This window comes from Panulirus ornatus, chromosome 1, assembly GCF_036320965.1.
Source record: "Panulirus ornatus isolate Po-2019 chromosome 1, ASM3632096v1, whole genome shotgun sequence".
In the NCBI taxonomy this organism is placed as follows: domain Eukaryota; kingdom Metazoa; phylum Arthropoda; class Malacostraca; order Decapoda; family Palinuridae; genus Panulirus; species Panulirus ornatus.
In genome coordinates, this window is record NC_092224.1 from 27572015 (window position 1) to 27590138 (window position 18124).

General features: G+C 39.7%; 1 protein-coding gene across 4 annotated transcripts in view; it reads left to right on the forward strand.

Moving 5' to 3' along the window:
• The window catches only part of LOC139766093 (uncharacterized), an 86511-nt gene that overhangs the window by 26425 nt on the left and 41962 nt on the right, over nucleotides 1-18124 (forward strand). For all 4 annotated transcript variants that reach the window (XM_071694382.1, XM_071694292.1, XM_071694546.1 and 1 more), the window contains exons 9-12: nucleotides 6490-6898; nucleotides 9912-10039; nucleotides 15172-15278; nucleotides 16790-16977. In XM_071694382.1, coding sequence (XP_071550483.1) covers nucleotides 6490-6898; nucleotides 9912-10039; nucleotides 15172-15278; nucleotides 16790-16977 — 832 coding nt within the window. The remainder of the gene's footprint in view (nucleotides 1-6489; nucleotides 6899-9911; nucleotides 10040-15171; nucleotides 15279-16789; nucleotides 16978-18124) is intronic.

Sequence of the window (18124 nt, forward strand, 5' to 3'; positions counted from 1 at the left end):
TACATCCTTGTACTGCTACCTTATGCTTCCTGCTCATGCTCCTATTTGCTACTACCTAATGTTTCTACCCAAAGCTGCAGTGTAACATTCCAGCTTACTACTTCTACCTTTTGTTCCTACCATTTTGCCAAAATGCAAGACTAATGTAAAGCTTTCATCACAGGACAATACAGTGTTGCAAGGAAAGAGTTGCGTGTTAGGCGTTGTCAAGTGTTGTTTGTGACAAGGAGAGAATGCAATTTTGTGGACAGTAATTACCTGTTTGTATTGTGCAGAGAGAGAGTTTTACACTTGTGGGGCCTCATCTTTTGAATGCTGTTTACTACCATACAACCCTTGAATATACGTATGCTTTTTGCATTATTCATGCCCTCAGTCAGTCTGCTCCATTCATCCACCACTCTTTTATTATAAAAGTGTGTCATTACATCCTTATTTGTAAGTTCCTAACATTATTTCTTGTTATGTTCTCGGGTTCCTCAATCCCTGTATCTCTCAAAGTACTGTCTTCTGACCACTTAGTTGATCTATTTTAAAAACTTACTGGTTGTTATCAAGTCATCCCCAGTATTTTTTCTTTTGAACTGGGTAAACTTAAAGCCTCCAGCCTTTCCTTGTAGATTGGCTCTCTTAAGTCTGGTACCACCTTTGTTGTCATTCTCAGAACCTTATGAGTTTTTTGTGCTTATTTGGGGATGATAGCCAAACCTGAGGAGCATATTCTGGTTTAGGCTTATATAGGATATGAATAGTGCTATTAGGTAATAATCATATTGAAGTTAAACTTTTGCTTTGTCCCATCCTCATTACGCATGTTAGGCTTGATTTTCATCATCCACATTTCAGACCAACTTTGGAGTTTGTTTAGGTCTGTAAAATGTGATGTACTCTTCCTTGTTTTTCAATTTCCTCATGACCTTTGCAACATTTGCAAACATATTCAGGTAGGATACTGTACCTTCAGGCGAGTCATTAATATAGATCAAGGAGAATAGTAGTCCCAGAGCCAGACCCAGTGGCACTCCACTGATCACCTCAACCCATTTGGAAAAGACTCCTCTGACATGAATTCTTTGTTCCCCCAACTTTGATAATTTCTTTCCAGTGAAGTAATTTCCACCTTATTCCTACTTGATGATCTGATTTCATAAGCTGCTTCCTGAGTGGTACAGTGTCAAATGCCTTTTGATAGTCTAAATGCAGACTTACTGCCCAGCTTTCCCTTTTGTCCAAGACTCATGTCACTCCCTGGTAAAACTCTAAGAGGTTAGTTACACGTGAACTGCTCTCCCTAAGACCATTCTTTCTCTCACTTTGAAAAATTTTCTTCCCAGTCATCCACTTGCAGTCTAATAATCTTTTCTAGGACCTTACACACCACACCCTTTAATGACACCCATCTGTAGTTTAACACCTGTTCCCAGCCCTCCTTGTCATATACAAAACACTTCACTTCCTCCAACCTTTCTCCATTCAAACTTACATCCCAGTCACCTTGTCCCCCAACCCTGCTGAACCTAATAACCTTGCTCTTATTCACATTTACTCCCAACTTTTTCCTTTCACACACGTTTACATACACATACGTATATGTATATATACATATACAGACATAAACATATGTAAACACATGAAAGGTTTTAAGAGTATATGGTATGGGAGGTAAGTTGCTAGAAGCAGTGAAAAGTTTTTACCAAGGATGTAAGGCATGTGTACGAGTAGGAAGGGAGGAAAGTGATTGGTTCTCAGTGATTGTCATTTTGCTGCACGGGTGCATGATGTCTCCATGGTTGTTTAATTTTTTATGGATGTGGTGGTTAGGGAAGTGAATGCAAGAGTTTTGAAGAGAGGGGCAAGTATGCAGTCTGTTGTGGATGAGAGGGCTTGGTAAGTGAGTCATTTGTTGTTCACTGATGATACAGTGCTGGTGGCTGATTCAGGTTAGAAACTGCAGAGGTTGGTGACTGAGTTTGGTAAAGTGTGTGAAAGGAGAAAGTTAAGAGTGAATGTGAATAAGAGCAAGGTTATTAGGTTCAGTAGGGTTGAGGGGCAAGTTAATTGGGAGGTAAGTTTGAATGGAGAAAAACTGGAGGAAGTGAAGTGTTTTAGATATCTGGGAGTAGACATAGCAGCGGATGGAACCATAGAAGCAGAAGTGAGTCATCGGTTAGGGGAGGGGGCAAAGGTTTTGGAAGCATTGAAAAATGTGTGGAAGGCAAGAATGTTATCTCAGAGAGCAAATATGGGTATGTTTGAAGGAATAGAGGTCCCAACAATGTTATATGGTTGCGAGGCATGGGCTATGAATTAGGGTTGTGCAGAGGAGGATGGATGTGTTGGAAATGAAATATTTAAAGACAATATGTGATGTGAGGTGGTTTGATCGAGTAAGTAATGAAATGGTAAGAGGGATGTGTGGTAATAAAAAGAGTGTGGTTGAGAGAGCAGAAGAGGGGGAGTTGAAATGGTTTGAACACATGAAGAGAATTAATTGAGGGAAGATTGACAAAGAGGAAATATGTGTCAGAGGTGGAGGGAACAAGGAGAAATGGGAGACCAAATTGGAGGTGGAAGGATGGAGTGAAAAAGATTTTGAGTGATCAGGGTCTGAACATACAGGAGGGTGAAAGGAGTGCAAGGAATAGAGTGAATTGGAACAATGTGGTATACTAGGGTCGATGTGTCAGTGGATTGAACCAGGGCACGTGAAGCGTCTGGGGTAAACCATGAAAAGGTCTGTTGGGCCTGGATGTGGAAAGGGTTTCAGTGCATTACACATGACAGCTAGAGACTGAGTGTGAACAGATGTGGCATTTTTGTCTTTTCTTGGCGCTACCTTGCTTGGGGCGGGATGGTGTTTCATGTGTGGTGGTGTGGCGACGGGACTGGATGAAGGCAGCAAGTTTGAGTATGTACATGTGTATATATGTATATGTCTGTGTATGAATATGTCTGTATATATGTATATGTGTGTGTATGGGTATTTTTGTATATACATGTTATGTATATACATGTATATACATGTTTATGGATGGGGTTGTTAGGGAGGTAAATGCAAGAGTCCTGGAAAGAGGGGCAAGTATGAAGTCTGTTGGGGATGAGAGAGCTTGGGAAGTGAGTCAGTTGTTGTTCGCTGATGATACAGCGCTGGTGGCTGATTCATGTGAGAAACTGCAGAAGCTGGTGACTGAGTTTGGTAAAGTGTGTGGAAGAAGAAAGTTAAGAGTAAATGTGAATAAGAGCAAGGTTATTAGGTACAGTAGGGTTGAGGGTCAAGTCAATTGGGAGGTGAGTTTGAATGGAGAAAAACTGGAGGAAGTGAAGTGTTTTAGATATCTGGGAGTGGATCTGTCAGCGGATGGAACCATGGAAGCGGAAGTGGATCATAGGGTGGGGGAGGGGGCGAAAATTTTGGGAGCCTTGAAAAATGTGTGGAAGTCGAGAACATTATCTCGGAAAGCAAAAATGGGTATGTTTGAAGGAATAGTGGTTCCAACAATGCTGTATGGTTGCGAGGCGTGGGCTATGGATAGAGTTGTGCGCAGGAGGATGGATGTGCTGGAAATGAGATGTTTGAGGACAATGTGTGGTGTGAGGTGGTTTGATCGAGTAAGTAACGTAAGGGTAAGAGAGATGTGTGGAAATAAAAAGAGCGTGGTTGAGAGAGCAGAAGAGGGTGTTTTGAAATGGTTTGGGCACATGGAGAGAATGAGTGAGGAAAGATTGACCAAGAGGATATATGTGTCGGAGGTGGAGGGAACGAGGAGAAGAGGGAGACCAAATTGGAGGTGGAAAGATGGAGTGAAAAAGATTTTGTGTGATCGGGGCCTGAACATGCAGGAGGGTGAAAGGAGGGCAAGGAATAGAGTGAATTGGAGCGATGTGGTATACAGGGGTTGACGTGCTGTCAGTGGATTGAATCAAGGCATGTGAAGCGTCTGGGGTAAACCATGGAAAGCTGTGTAGGTATGTATATTTGCGTGTGTGGATGTGTGTATGTACATGTGTATGGGGGGGGGGGGGTTGGGCCATTTCTTTCGTCTGTTTCCTTGCGCTACCTCGCAAACGCGGGAGACAGCGACAAAGTATAAAAAAAAAAAAAAAAAAAAAAAAAAAATGTTATGTGGGTGTGTTGGGCCATTCCTCGTCTGTTTCTTTGCGCTACCTCGCTGATGTGTTGGATGATGGAGTGGCAGATATAAAGATGTTTTAGTTGAGGTGATGTGCAAAGTGAGAGGGTCAGGGAGAATGGTTTGGTAAACAGAGAAGAGGTAGTGAAAGCTTTGCGGAAGATGAAAACCAGCAAGGCGGCGGGTTTGAATGGTATTGCAGTGGAATTTATTAAGAAAAGGAGGTGATGATGCAGCGCTGGTGGCTGATTCGGGTGAGAAACTTAAGAAGCTGGTGACTTATTTTGGTAAAGTATGTGAGAGAAGAAAGCTGAGAGTAAATGTGAATAAGAGCAAGATTATTAGGTTCAGTAGGGTTGAGGGACAAGTCAATTGGGAGTTAAGTTTGAATGGAGAAAAACTGGAGGAATTGAAGTGTTCTAGATGTCTGGGAGTGGATTTAGTAGCGGAAGGAACCATAGAGGTGTAAGTGAGTCACAGGGTGGGGGAGGGGACAAAGGTTCTGGAAGCATTGAAGAATGTGTGGAAGTTGAGAATGTTATCAAGGAGAGCAAAAGTGGGTATGTTTGGAGGAATAGCGGTTCTAACAATGTTATATGGTTACGAGGCATGGGTGATAGATAGGGTTGTGCGAAGGAGGGTGGATGTGTTGGAAATGAGATGTTTGAGGACATGTGGTGTGAGGTGATTTGATTAAGTAATGAAAGGGTAAGAGAGATGTGTGGTAATAAAAAGAACTTGGTTGAGAGAGCAGAAGAGGGTGTATTGAAATCGTTTGGTCACATGGAGAGAATGAGTGAGGAAAGATTTACAAAGAGGACATACGTGTCAAAGGCGGAGGGAACAAGGAGAAGTGGGAGACCAAATTGGAGATGAAAGGATGGAGTGAAAAAAGATTTTGATTGATCAGGGCCTGAACATACAGGAGGGTGAAAGGCATGCAAGGAATAGATTGAATTGGAAAGATGTGGTATGCTGGGGTCGACCTGCTGTCAAATAATTGAATCAGGGCCTTGTTTGTTATCATCTCTAAATGTCTCCTCCACCTAAGCTAAGGTGGAAGCTTTCAGAAGTCTTAGACCATATAAAGTCCCATAGTTTTGCTGGCAGTGTAGCTTCTCAGAATATTAAGAAAACTTTTCCATTTACAGCATAAGGCTTTGGGAAGAAAACTAGTGAATTATACAGTACATACAGACAACCTCTTATGTCCTAAGGTAAACCCTAGTTGTTGCTTAATGATGTGACTTTGAAATTTACAAGTAGCTCCAAAGTCATCCACTATTGAAAACATCATGAATAGAGCATCATGCCTTATGCCCAGTCATATCTCTTAGACACAGTTTGGACTTCATCAGAGACAATTGAGGGGATTATTTGTTTGTACACCCTAGAACTTTAGAATTACTTATAGCTAGGAATATCTCCACATGGTTGAAAAAATTACTTATAGCAAGGAATATCTCCACATGGTTGAAGAAATTATTTATTGCAAGAAATATCTCCACATGGTGTAAGAAACTCATTTTACAGGCTCAACCTAACCATTACCTGGAGTACATTATGAGAAAAAGATGACCTCTTTCTTTGCTTACCTCAGGAATCTTTCATTGGAGGGAATCAAGAAAGGGGTCTTTTGCACTCATCTTCCACCTTCCCCAGATGGTACCTTTGTTTAGATATTTTAGATTTGATCAGAAGGGGGATTCCTCCTTCAAGAGAGACATGTTCCTTTTTGGTTTTGAATTATAAGTATTAATTTTAGCTCTGGTACTGTCTTTATATATGAAAGCTTTTCTCTAATCCTTCTTCTACATGCTCACAGGACACACACAGAGGAAGCATATGTAATTTTTGAAAACTGAAAAAATTTGCTGTCCAAGATGGTGTCCAAAAAGCATTTTACCACAATTCATTTGCCTGCCTTGCCTTCAACTGTATGACAGCCATTGGACTAGTGGCTGCAGTCAGTCAATTATGAACTGCTAGCAGTTGGTATTGCATGGGTCATGTGCATAATTTCTGTGGAAGTTGATAATTGGCAGGGGCTTGAGAAGCAAACAAGCCAATTTGATCACTGAAGAATGATTAGAGAAGGGTGAGGAAGGCCAGTGCTTCCTTTCTCAAAATACCAAGGGCTGGAAGATCCTGATCCTGGTTTTCCAGGAGCTGATTTTGGAGAATCTCTCATGCTCACAGTGAACTAGCTCAGGGAGAAAAAAAGTTTTTCCAACTTTCAAGACATACATTCCATTTACATGGACACTTAATTGCCCTTTTCACAGAGATTATCAGTTATTTATTAATACTCTCTCTAACAGTGAAAAGTCTCTACAAATTCTTTACTGAAATATTTCAGTTGGTGAGGCGTCCCTGTGTACGTGATGATCCATCAAAGGAGGGTTATACAGCATTGTTATGGGCTGCAGCACAGGGTGCAGATTCTGCCATAACAGTAATGGTGAGACATGGGGCCTCCCTCACTGAGGCTGATCCCAGAGGATGCACAGCACTACACATTGCTGCTGGAGCTGGGCATGTGTCCACTGTTGGGGTACTTCTACGACTTCGTGCACCACCTGATGTTTGTGCCAATGATGGACGTACTCCTTTACTACATGCAGCACAGGCTGGACATGCCCAAATTGTGAAAATTTTAGCTAAAGCAGGAGCATCACTTGATCACCGAGATAATGAAGGGCAGTGTGCACTCCACCATGCTGTGTTAGGTGGTCACCTTTACCTGGCACAAATACTCATCAGAGCAGGTAACTCATCAGTGATGTTAGGTTAACAATCTTGAGTGTTGTATTTGAAAATTTTGTGTGTACTTTTATAACTTTTGTAATGAATGTTAACTTTAGCCTTTTTCTGTTCATATATTTCTCATATATTCATATTTTTCATGCCCTAATTTCCAATGGCACGTCACTGGAAAATTTCAGAGGTAAGCTATATTTTGTAGGTCAGATGTCTCTCACATTTATTGTGAATAGCAAAAAACATATATTTTTTCTTAGATCTATTGCACAGATATAAAAAAAGTGTAAAGCTATTTCATTGAATTATGAATGACAAAAACTTGATATATTTTTTCATAGATTCAGCTTGCAATTTTTTTTCATACATATTCACCATTTCCCATGTTAGTCAGGTAGCATCAAGAACAGAGTATTGAGCCTTAGAGGGAATATCCTCACTGGCTCCCCATCTCTGTTCCTTTTTTCTTTTTTTAAGTAAAGAAATGGGAGGGGAGGATTTCCAGCCCCCCACTCCCTCTCCTTTTAGTTGCCTTCTGCGACATGAAGGGAATACATGAGAAGTATTCTTTCTCCTCTATCCCCAGGGATATCACCTTGCAAATGTAAGAATTAGAATAGATATATATTTTCATAGATTAACTTTGCCAATATAAAAAGAAGAATGCTGTGTACTTTAAAATTTTGTTTTCTTTTATACTTGATCTCCATTTCCCACATTAGTGAAGTGACACCAGGAACAGACAAAGAAAGGCCATATTTGTTCACATCCATTCTTTAACTTTCATATATAATGCACATAAACCACAGCTCTGTATCCACAACCAAGCCCCTCAGGTCTTTCCATAGTTTACCCCAGCTGCTTCAGATGCCCTGTTTCAGTCCATTGACACTTCCATAAGCCCTGAATGGAGGATCATTGACTGCATATGAACTTCTTTATACTAGATCATTCCAATTCACTCTATCCCGTGCACTTATTTCACCCTTCTGCATGTTCAGGCTCCAGACAATCAAAATCTTTTTCACTGTACCCTTCCATCTCCATTTGGTCTCCCTCTTATCCTTGTTCCCCCCACTCTAGACATATATGTCCTCTATGTCAACCTTTCCTCACTCATTCTCTCCATATGTTCAAACCATTTCATCACATCCTCTTCAGCTCTTAACCATTCTCTGTTTATTACAACACCTTTCTTTTACCCTTTTATCATTTACTTGATCAAACCACTTCGCATCACATATTGTCCTCAAACATTTCATTTTCAATACATCCACCCACCTCTGCTCATCCTCATCAACAGCCCATGCCTCACATCTATATAACATTGTTGGGACTACCAAGAACTTCAAACAAACCCAATTTTGCCCTCCCAGGTAATGTTTACTCTTTCCACACATTCATCAGCACTCCCAGAGCCTTACCCCCCTTACCTGCCCTATGACTCACTTTTGCCTCCATGTTTCCATTCACTACCATATCAACTGGGTATCTGAAACACTTCACTTCTTCCAATTTCTCTTCATTCAAACTCACACCCCAACTAACTTGCCCCTTAGCCCTGCTAAATCTGATAATGATTACTTTTACTCACGTTTATTCTCAACTTCCTTCTTTCATACTTTTACTCACATTTACTCTCAACTTCCTTCTTTTACACTCTCTACCAAACTCAGTCACCAACTTCTGCAGTTTGTCATTCAGACCTGCCACTAGTCATGTCTCATCAGCAGACAACAACTGACTCACTTCCCAGGCCCTCTCATCCCCAACAGACTGCATTCTCACCCCCCTCTCCAAGACTCTTGCATTTACCTCCCTAACCCAATCCATTAAAAGATTAAGCAGCCATGGTGACATCACACATCCATGCCACAGAGAACTGCTCACTCTCTTCTGTCTGCACTTATGCATATGCCATACACCCTTGATATAAACTTCATTGTTTCCAGCAGCTTTCCTTCCACACCACTGCACTAGATATTCTTAAGACCTTCCCAAGGTATGTCTATCAGCCCAATCACATGCATTCTACTGATCTGTAAATGCCACGTACAGATCCATCTGTTTCCCAAAGTATATCTCACACACATTCTTTGATAAGGCAGACACCTGGTGTATGCATACTCTACCACTACTGAAACCACAATGTTCCTCTCCAGTGTGATGCTATGTCCATGCTTTCACCTTTTTAATTGCTTTTCTCCCATACAACTTACCAGGTATAGTCAACACATTTATACCTCTATAGTTCAAGCACTCACATTTATCCCCTTTGCCCTTATACATTGGTACTATACATGCATTCTGCCAATGTACAGGCACTGCACCATGATCCATACATACATTGAAAATCCTAATTAAACAGTCAGCAATACAGTCACCCCCTTTCTTAATAAATTCAACTGCAGTACCATCCACCCTAGCTGCCATGCCATATTTCATCTTACGAGTAATTGCCTTTCTCACCTTAGCAAGGTAGGATCAATTACAATTGAAAAATAGCCTCATCTGCACTAATCATAAATTTTTACATTTTGTTCTTTGATGAATATGTGAATTGTTTATGATAGTAGAGCTTCCTTGTATAAATGTTTGCTCATAAAAGCTTCTCAATTGATTAAGTAGATAATCCTCCATTTTAGGGTTTAAAGAAGTGCTGTCAATGGACTGAACTAGGATGTGAAGTGTCTGGGATAAACCATGGAAAGATCTGTAAGGCCTGGTGGTGGATAGGGAGCTGTGGTTTTGATGCATTACACATGACAGCTAGAGAATGTTTGTGAGAGGATGCAGCCTTACTTTGTTTGTTCATGGCACTACTTCACTAACTCGGGAAACGACAGTCAATTATGAAAAGAAAATGTTAACCTCATTGCAGCAATCTCCATTTGCATACATTAATTATGTCCATCTACTCTTTCAATCTGTGACGTTTGACAGCATCTGGACTTTTTTTTCTTCAAATTTTAACGAGATTGTCAGTGATGATGTTGTCTGTGATGATGTAATGTCTTTTAGGTACATCAGTAAATGTTCAGGACTACTCAGGCCGCACCCCACTTCATATGGCTGCATACAGAGGGTTGAGTGATATCATGTTTCTTCTTTTGGAAAATCGTGGTGATGTAAATGCGAGGGACCACCAGGTATGAGTGATTGTTTCTCATCTTTTGTTGATAATTACAGTAACAATATTCTGTTTGACACTTTGTGCAGTAAATTTTTTAGATTTTCTGTTTTATACTTATCTTTTGATTACTAGGCCTTTAGACTTGTCTTTACTCTCTCTCTGTGCTACTGTGCTATATGCTGCATATGTGTCTGTGTTTCTGTGTACATATTTTAAAGTCACCAAATTACCTAATACAGAACTTCATTATTGATACAACTAACATTATTTCTTTGTGTCAATCTCTTGTGCATCTTGTGCACTGTCTCTTTCACTACTGTTCTTCTTTAGTGTCCTCTTAAATAGAATGGATTATGCTAGGCTTCACACACACACATGCATGCACCAGTTGACTCCTAAATTGTAATCATCATAAGTATTCCTAAAAAAAAGTGAAAGTGGATGAATAAGAAATGCTGTTTTTGAAAGGTATAAGGTTAGTTTGCTTGGTGAGGAACTGAAACTTATGGGTGAGTTTGAGTATTTGAAAATAAAGGATGTTAATGGGAAAATTGAGATTGAAGTTAGAGATATGCATGGAAGAAAATTTATGGATGCACTGAAAGCTCTGGTGAATGGAAATATTTAGACATAAAATGTATAAGAAGCTTTTATGGAGGGTAATTTTTTGTAGTGCTGATGTATGGATGTGAAACCTAAGTGTATATAGATTAGTGTACTTACAAAATATGAACAGTAGAGATGGATAACATATATAGTGTAGTTAGAGTTAGTAGAAGAGGTAGAATGAAGAATGAAAATGTGAAGTTATGTGGTGTAAAGATTTTTTTTTTTTTTCTTTTTTTTTTATACTTTGTCGCTGTCTCCCGCGTTTGCGAGGTAGCGCAAGGAAACAGACGAAAGAAATGGCCCAACCCCCCCCCATACACATGTATATACATACGTCCACACACGCAAATATACATACCTACACAGCTTTCCATGGTTTACCCCAGACGCTTCACATGCCTTGATTCAATCCACTGACAGCACGTCAACCCCGGTATACCACATCGCTCCAATTCACTCTATTCCTTGCCCTCCTTTCACCCTCCTGCATGTTCAGGCCCCGATCACACAAAATCTTTTTCACTCCATCTTTCCACCTCCAATTTGGTCTCCCTCTTCTCCTTGTTCCCTCCACCTTCGACACATATAAAGATGTGAATAGAAATTTTGGGTGCATGAATTTGTTTTTTCTTCACTCTGGAGACCCTGGTCACATATGAAAGTCCACATCAAGGCCAGGCCTTAATTGATATATAGAGAGGGTTATTGAAAGGAAGAAAGAAGAGATAAGGGAAAGTATTTGCAAATTTTAGTGGAAGTGAAAAAAGACCTGTCTTTTAAAATGTGACAGATCATTGTTATCAGGAAAAACATGAGAGGTTAGAGAGTTTTGAATCTTTGAGGCATAGGGAAAGAAACTTGCAAAAATGGCCTTCCCCTGAGTTGCCAACAGCCACAGTAATCATGTGACACAGCAGCTTGCTGTGTAATGAGTGGTCTAGCTATTGGTAGGAGCATGCAGCAGCAAGCTCTTTGGAGCAGTAAACAAGGTAGTACTGATAGAAGAGGGAAAATGAACTAACATCACTGTGTTGGGCAAGCAGGTCAAATTTTGAAGTTAGCGTGGTGAAATTTATAAAGTGGACCACTTTTGACTCGACTGTCAAGTGAGGAAGCAGAGCCAGAACCACCCCAGATGTGATAGAGCAGTACGTCATACAAGGATGGATCAGTCCTTTGTATAAACAGAGCAACTGTTCAGGAGAAAACAAATTTCTACATTTAAACAGGACTCCCAGTTTCTTAGAGGCAGACCTCTATAATGTGGGGTTTCCAAGAAAGTGTGGATGTAACAGTGATACCAAGTATGTTCATTGAGTCAAGAGCTGGAATTACAAAACCATCAGAGGAGAGAGGAAATTTTTAGAGGAATTTTCAATTTAGGTGGGCAGAAACTGGGCATGTGAGCCATTAAACCTAACTAGGTTTTGTCTACCCCGTTGACAAACCTGTCTGAGTCTAGGTTTATTGGAGAAGTTGTGTTGAAGTGAGATGTAGATTAAGTGAGAGAAGGAACAGAATTGAAGGATGTGAAGGAATGCAGTGTTGAATCATCAGTGATAAGTGCTTTTCATTATTTGTGGAAGAAAGAAAATTGTTGATACAAAGGAAAAAGTGTAGGAGACTGGACAGAACCTTGAGGGACACCACTGTTGATGTATCATGTAAATTAACCTAAACAGTTTTACCATTGGGGGTGCCTGTATATATCTTATAGGGGGAAAACTGTTGGATGGTGTAAAAGCCTTCTATATTGAATCATATGCATGTGCAAGAGAGGGTGGAGAGCTTAGCAAAAGTTTTGGGGTACATGAAGGTGTGAGGCAGGGCTGTGTGATGTCACCATGGCTTTTTAATATGTATATGGATGGAGTAATAAGAGAGGCAAAAGCAAAACTAGGGAAATGGGGTGCAGAGATGGAGTGTGGCGGTGAGATATGGTGGCTAACGGCAAGCCTGTTTGCGAAAAGTGAAGAGGAGTTGCTTAAGGTGGTAAGTATTTTTTATGATGTGTGTAAGTGAAGGAAATTGAAGGTAGATACAATTGAAAGTAAAGTAATGGTGTTTGAAAATTTGTATTTGTTTATATTATTATACTTTGTTGCTGTCTCCCATGTTAATGAGGTAGCACAAGGAAACAGACAAAAGAAATGACCCAGCCCACCCACATACACATTTATATACATACATGTCCACACACACACATATGCATACCTATACATTTCAACATATACATATATATACATACACAGACATATACATATATACTCATGCACATAATTCATACTTGCTGCCTTTATGCATTCCAGTCGCCAGCCTGCCACACATGAAATGACAACCCTCTCCCCCGCATGCACACGAGGTAGCGCTAGGAAAAGACAACAAAGCCCACATTCATTCACACTTGGTCTCTAGCTGTCATGTATAATGCACCGAAACCACAGCTCCCTCTCCACATCCAGGCTCCACTAAACTTTCCATGATTTACCCCAGACGCTTCACATGCCCTGTTTCAATCCATTGACAGCACATCGACTCTGGTATACCACATCGTTCCAATTCACTCTATTCCTTGCTCGCCCCTCACTATATAACTCCTTATATAGGGAAACTAGAAAGTGTACTAAATTGTGCACTGGATATAGGGGGGAAAAGACTGGAAGTGAGTGAGTTTAAGTATGTGGGAGCTGTCTTGGGTAAGTATGGTGATATAAAAGAAGAGATAAGGGAGAGAGCAGAACAAGGCAGTAGAGTCATTGGGTCCCTTAATAAAATGATGAAGGGTTGATGTGTATGAAAGTGAAGAGAGGATTAAGGAACAGCATCATCCTCCCAACCTGGCCTATGCAGCCGAAACATGGACGTCGAATGAGGCACAAAGGTCAGGAATCCAGGCTGTGGAAATGAGCTATTTGAGAAGAGCATGTGGCATGACTAGATGGAAAGGAGAAAGAAATGAAAGGGTGTATGAGATATGTGGAATGGCAAGGAATGCAAAGGGAATGAATTGTGGAGTAGTAGAATGAGTGAAATGTAATACTTTGAGGTGGTTTGGGCATGTGGAAAGAATGCAAGACTGGGAGTTTACAAGGAGAGTGTATGATAGTACAATTAAAGGGGTTGATGTGAGTGGAAGTCCACATGTGACTTGGGTAAACAGGGCGGAGGAATACTGGAAGGAGAGAAACAGAGGAAGAATCCATGGAATAGTGTATGCGAGGGAGGCATTTAAGGACAGGGATAAGTGGAGATTGTTTTGCTGTGGCCACCCCTTGATGTGAGTTCCCGGAGGGAATGGGCATCAGAGATATAGATAGGTAGATAGACAGATAGGATGTTTATCACCTCTTATATGAGGTTTCTCTTACCTGTCTCTGCATTATGTAATGTTTTCAAGTGCTGTTTGGATAAGACCGGCTCCCATACTGAAGGTGAAGTCTGTCTGTATGACCTGTAAAAATTTTTTCCCAACTCATTATTTTGGCCAATTATTAAGATGTTACATTTTGTATGAAACAGTTTTAGGCAAAGTTTTACCACAAGTTCAAAATTTTTTTATGATCAACCTACCAGTGATTTACTGTAGGCTGTCAGATTAGGGAAACTCCATGAAAAAGGTTTAAATCATTCCTCATTAGTATACCTAGCAGAGCCATCCAACACCTTACCTCTGAGAAATGGTATTGTTTTTGAAAAGCTTGTGCTGTGCAACTGAATACCTTGTAAAGACAACTCTGATAGTTGGTTATCTTTTGGAGATGAGTTACTGGAGGTGTTCATTTTGCTACTGGTAACAGTACAGTCTTTCCTACTAAATGGAGCTCAGTCTGCTGTGTAACAACTATGTAAGTCAAGAGCAGTTGAGGAATTGCTTATCTGCTCTTAGTTTTTGCAAAACATGATTTTAAGCTAGAATCCTTTCTTTCTCTCCACCCCTCACATGTCCAGCCCATCTTTCCCTGAGGTGCTTGACTAACCTTACAATGACCTCTAGGGGTTCAAGACCATAGGTGTAATCAGGTGAATGGAAGAACATGGAAATATACCATCATGGATAGAGCAAATGGTACAGCTTTATAAGGTGATTACAGTAGTTTCTTCTGAGTAACCTTGTCATATTACCCTTCTAAACACATTATCTATCTATTTCTTGCATATGGTAAGTATAACTGTAACTTTTTTTAATGTCAGTTATGCTGCTTCAGTGTATTATAAAACTAAATGGATTTGGGGACCAATGAGGGTCATAGCTCACAAACATGCTGCCATGAGTAATGTCACAATTGACTCTTCATAAATATCAGCCATGTCTTCTGCACCATCCTGTCCAAAGATTATTCTAAGCCATTTTATTAATTGTAAGGTACTCCAGTGCACATACTGATTACTTTTAGACAATATGTTGAAACTCAGGGTGAATTGACAGAAGCATGCTCATGTATGTGATATTCATTTTCAATTTAAGGAAGTTTGATTTAGTGTTAGAGAGCTCTGGTTATTTTTTGAATAGTTACATAATTAAGGAATATGATATTGCAGGGACAGAGTCCTCTTCACTGGGCTGCACAACAGGGCCATCTGGGAGCTGTTAACACATTACTTGACTTTCATGCTTACCCTAACTACACTCAAACAACAGTTGACAGGTAAAACAGTAGCTTTGAAAATTTTTAGATTCTATATAGTGCAGAATGTATTATTTCATCCTTTTGTGGAGGTGAAACCTAGGTTCAGTTTGTTGTACCTTTCTATAAGATCATATTGATTTTAATGGTATGTCATGAGACTTGTGTCTGGCTTATGGCAGCAGAAGTATTAGAGGGGTAAAGAAATATTTTACTACTGCAGTTGTGGTAAATCTGTCTTGGTAACAAAGTGAGAAATTCCCTTCTTTTTCACATTAATGAGTATGTTGAAGGAAAGTTCATTTTCAGCAAGAGCAAAGATGGGTATGTTGGAAGACATAGATGGTCCAGACAGTGTTATATGGATTAAATGTTGGGCGTTGAATGCAAGATTAAGGAAGAGGGTTGATGCGATGAAAATGAAATACTTAAGGGCGATACATAATGTGTGGCGGATTGATCATGTAAGCAATAACTATGTCTGAAAGAGGTGTAGTAGTATGTACAGTCACCAGTGGCAGGACCAGTGAAGTGCTAGAGTGCTGTGCCCCACCTTATCAAGGGAGGGCAGCGCTCCTCCTGCTCTTGCTCAGGTTTCATCAATGCTGAGTGAAGATTTAGTGAGATCAGTATTAGGTGGCAAATTTAGGTGTTTGAAATATGTGCTATTGATGCTAACACATATATTTTCCCAGTTCAGTTTTCTGAATTTTGTAAAGTGTGTGAAAGGAGAAAGTTGATAGTAAATGTGAATAAGAGCAAGGTATTAGGTTCAGTAGAGTTGAGGGACAAGTTGATTATGCAGTGAGAAGGAATGTTGTATATTACAATTTTAGTTACAATTCGTAGCCAGAAGGTTAATTTCTGTCTTTGCTTTACTATCCTCATAACGAGAAGCTCATCTTTAAAACTCAACTCCTTTTAAGCCAACTTTTATGGCTTGCTGGAGAAACCAACCTGGTTGAAAAATCTAAGTTCTGAAATATAGGAAATTCTTTCTCTCTAGGACAGTGTCCTGCAAGCATTTTTCCCTGTGTGTTTTTTTCCACCCTTCCCCCCCTCTATCTTTCAGAAACTCATTCTTTAAACTGACGGTGACCACCATTGGGTTGTCATTTGTTTTCCATGGATTATATGGAAATACAATATCAAAGGCCAGGGAACAATGATATTCTCACCAAAAGAAATTTATTGATTGGTTGGAGAGTAGCCCAGGCCAAGCTGAGACCATTATCACCCAAAAGATGTGTAATGCAGGGTGAGAGAGGCATTTATATCATCAGAAAAGTAGTTTAAAGTTTTCTAAACCCCAAAGATTTGAGATGTCCTACTTCATACTTCAAAACTTACACTTTTTAAGACTTTCAAGTCATCATCTCTTACGTTATAGTTTTTCATAGTATTCCTATAATTTTTTTTTTCTTTGCATTTTTCATACATGAAGTACATTAGCAGCTTCTAGTAGAAGTACTATGTTGCTTTTTTTTCTCTCTTCATATGACATACTGAACTGTGTTTTATTTTAATTTTAGATACACTCCCTTGGATTGTGCAGATGTTGCTGAACAGTTTGAGGTAGCTCAGGTCTTAATGGAAGCTGGAGGCTTATCAGTCACAAGGATTATGAATGTTGCAGCTACAAGACTTCAGGCTGTAGTGCGTGGTTTTTTAGCTCGCAAGCATTTCACAGCGTTGAAGAAATCATGGAACAATCAGAGAGGTAAAGGAGATTAAGGAGATTGTACTGTTTTTTTACACTGATTCCTGTAAAGGCAAGGATTTTTGGTAAACTACTGTATTAGTGAGAAGATTACACTGTTTTTTACACTAATTCCTGTAAAAGCAAGGACTTCTGGTAAACTACTTTATTGGTTTTGAAGATATTATTATGTTCATAACATGATAAAGTATGGGAAGAAAAAGTCTTTACATGGAATATATTGTCAGATGAGAAGTGTGCTTCATGAATGATCTGGTAAAAGTATTTCAAAGTAATCATGCACTAGTGAGAAACATAAGGCCACCTAGGAGTTGCAGTGGAGTGCAATACTTTAATGAAATGGTGAAAGATATCTACATAGTTCAAAGGTAAGTTATCTGGTTCATATTGTATCTTGAAAAAAAATCATATTATTTCATCTCATTATTTGATGAGATAATGATTTTGGAATTTAATATAAGAAGTATTTCAATGAAACACAGAATTGATATGAATGAGTGAAATTTGATTCTTAAGACCTTGCTTTGTAGTAACTCTGGTGAAGTGTGTGTAGATGTATTCAGTTTGTGATGTTCACAGTCAAACATCACTTTCTCCAAACTGTTGGCTACTGTACACCAAGGACACCTGTCATAAGTGAAATTCAAAGTAAATCAAAACATTGAAATCCTTGTTATTTATTTATTTTTATTTTGCTTTGTCGCTGTCTCCCGCGTTTGCGAGGTAGCACAAGGAAACAGACGAAAGAAATGGCCCAACCCACCCCCATACACATGTATATACATACACGTCCACACACGCAAATATACATACCTATACATCTCAATGTACACATATATATACACACACAGACACATACATATATACCCATGCACACAATTCACACTGTCTGCCTTTATTCATTCCCATCGCCACCTTGCCACACATGGAATCCTTGTTATAAGGATGTAATATTCCTGACCAAATATTTTCCCAGTTTGACCCATATGGATAGATTATACTCTTTCTGAAACAGCTTGGCTTGCCACCCATATATATACAATAAAAGAATAGACTTTTTTTTTTTTTTTTTTTAAACTATTCGCCATTTCCCGCGTTAGCGAGGTAGCGTTAAGAACAGAGGACTGGGCCTTTGAGGGAACATCCT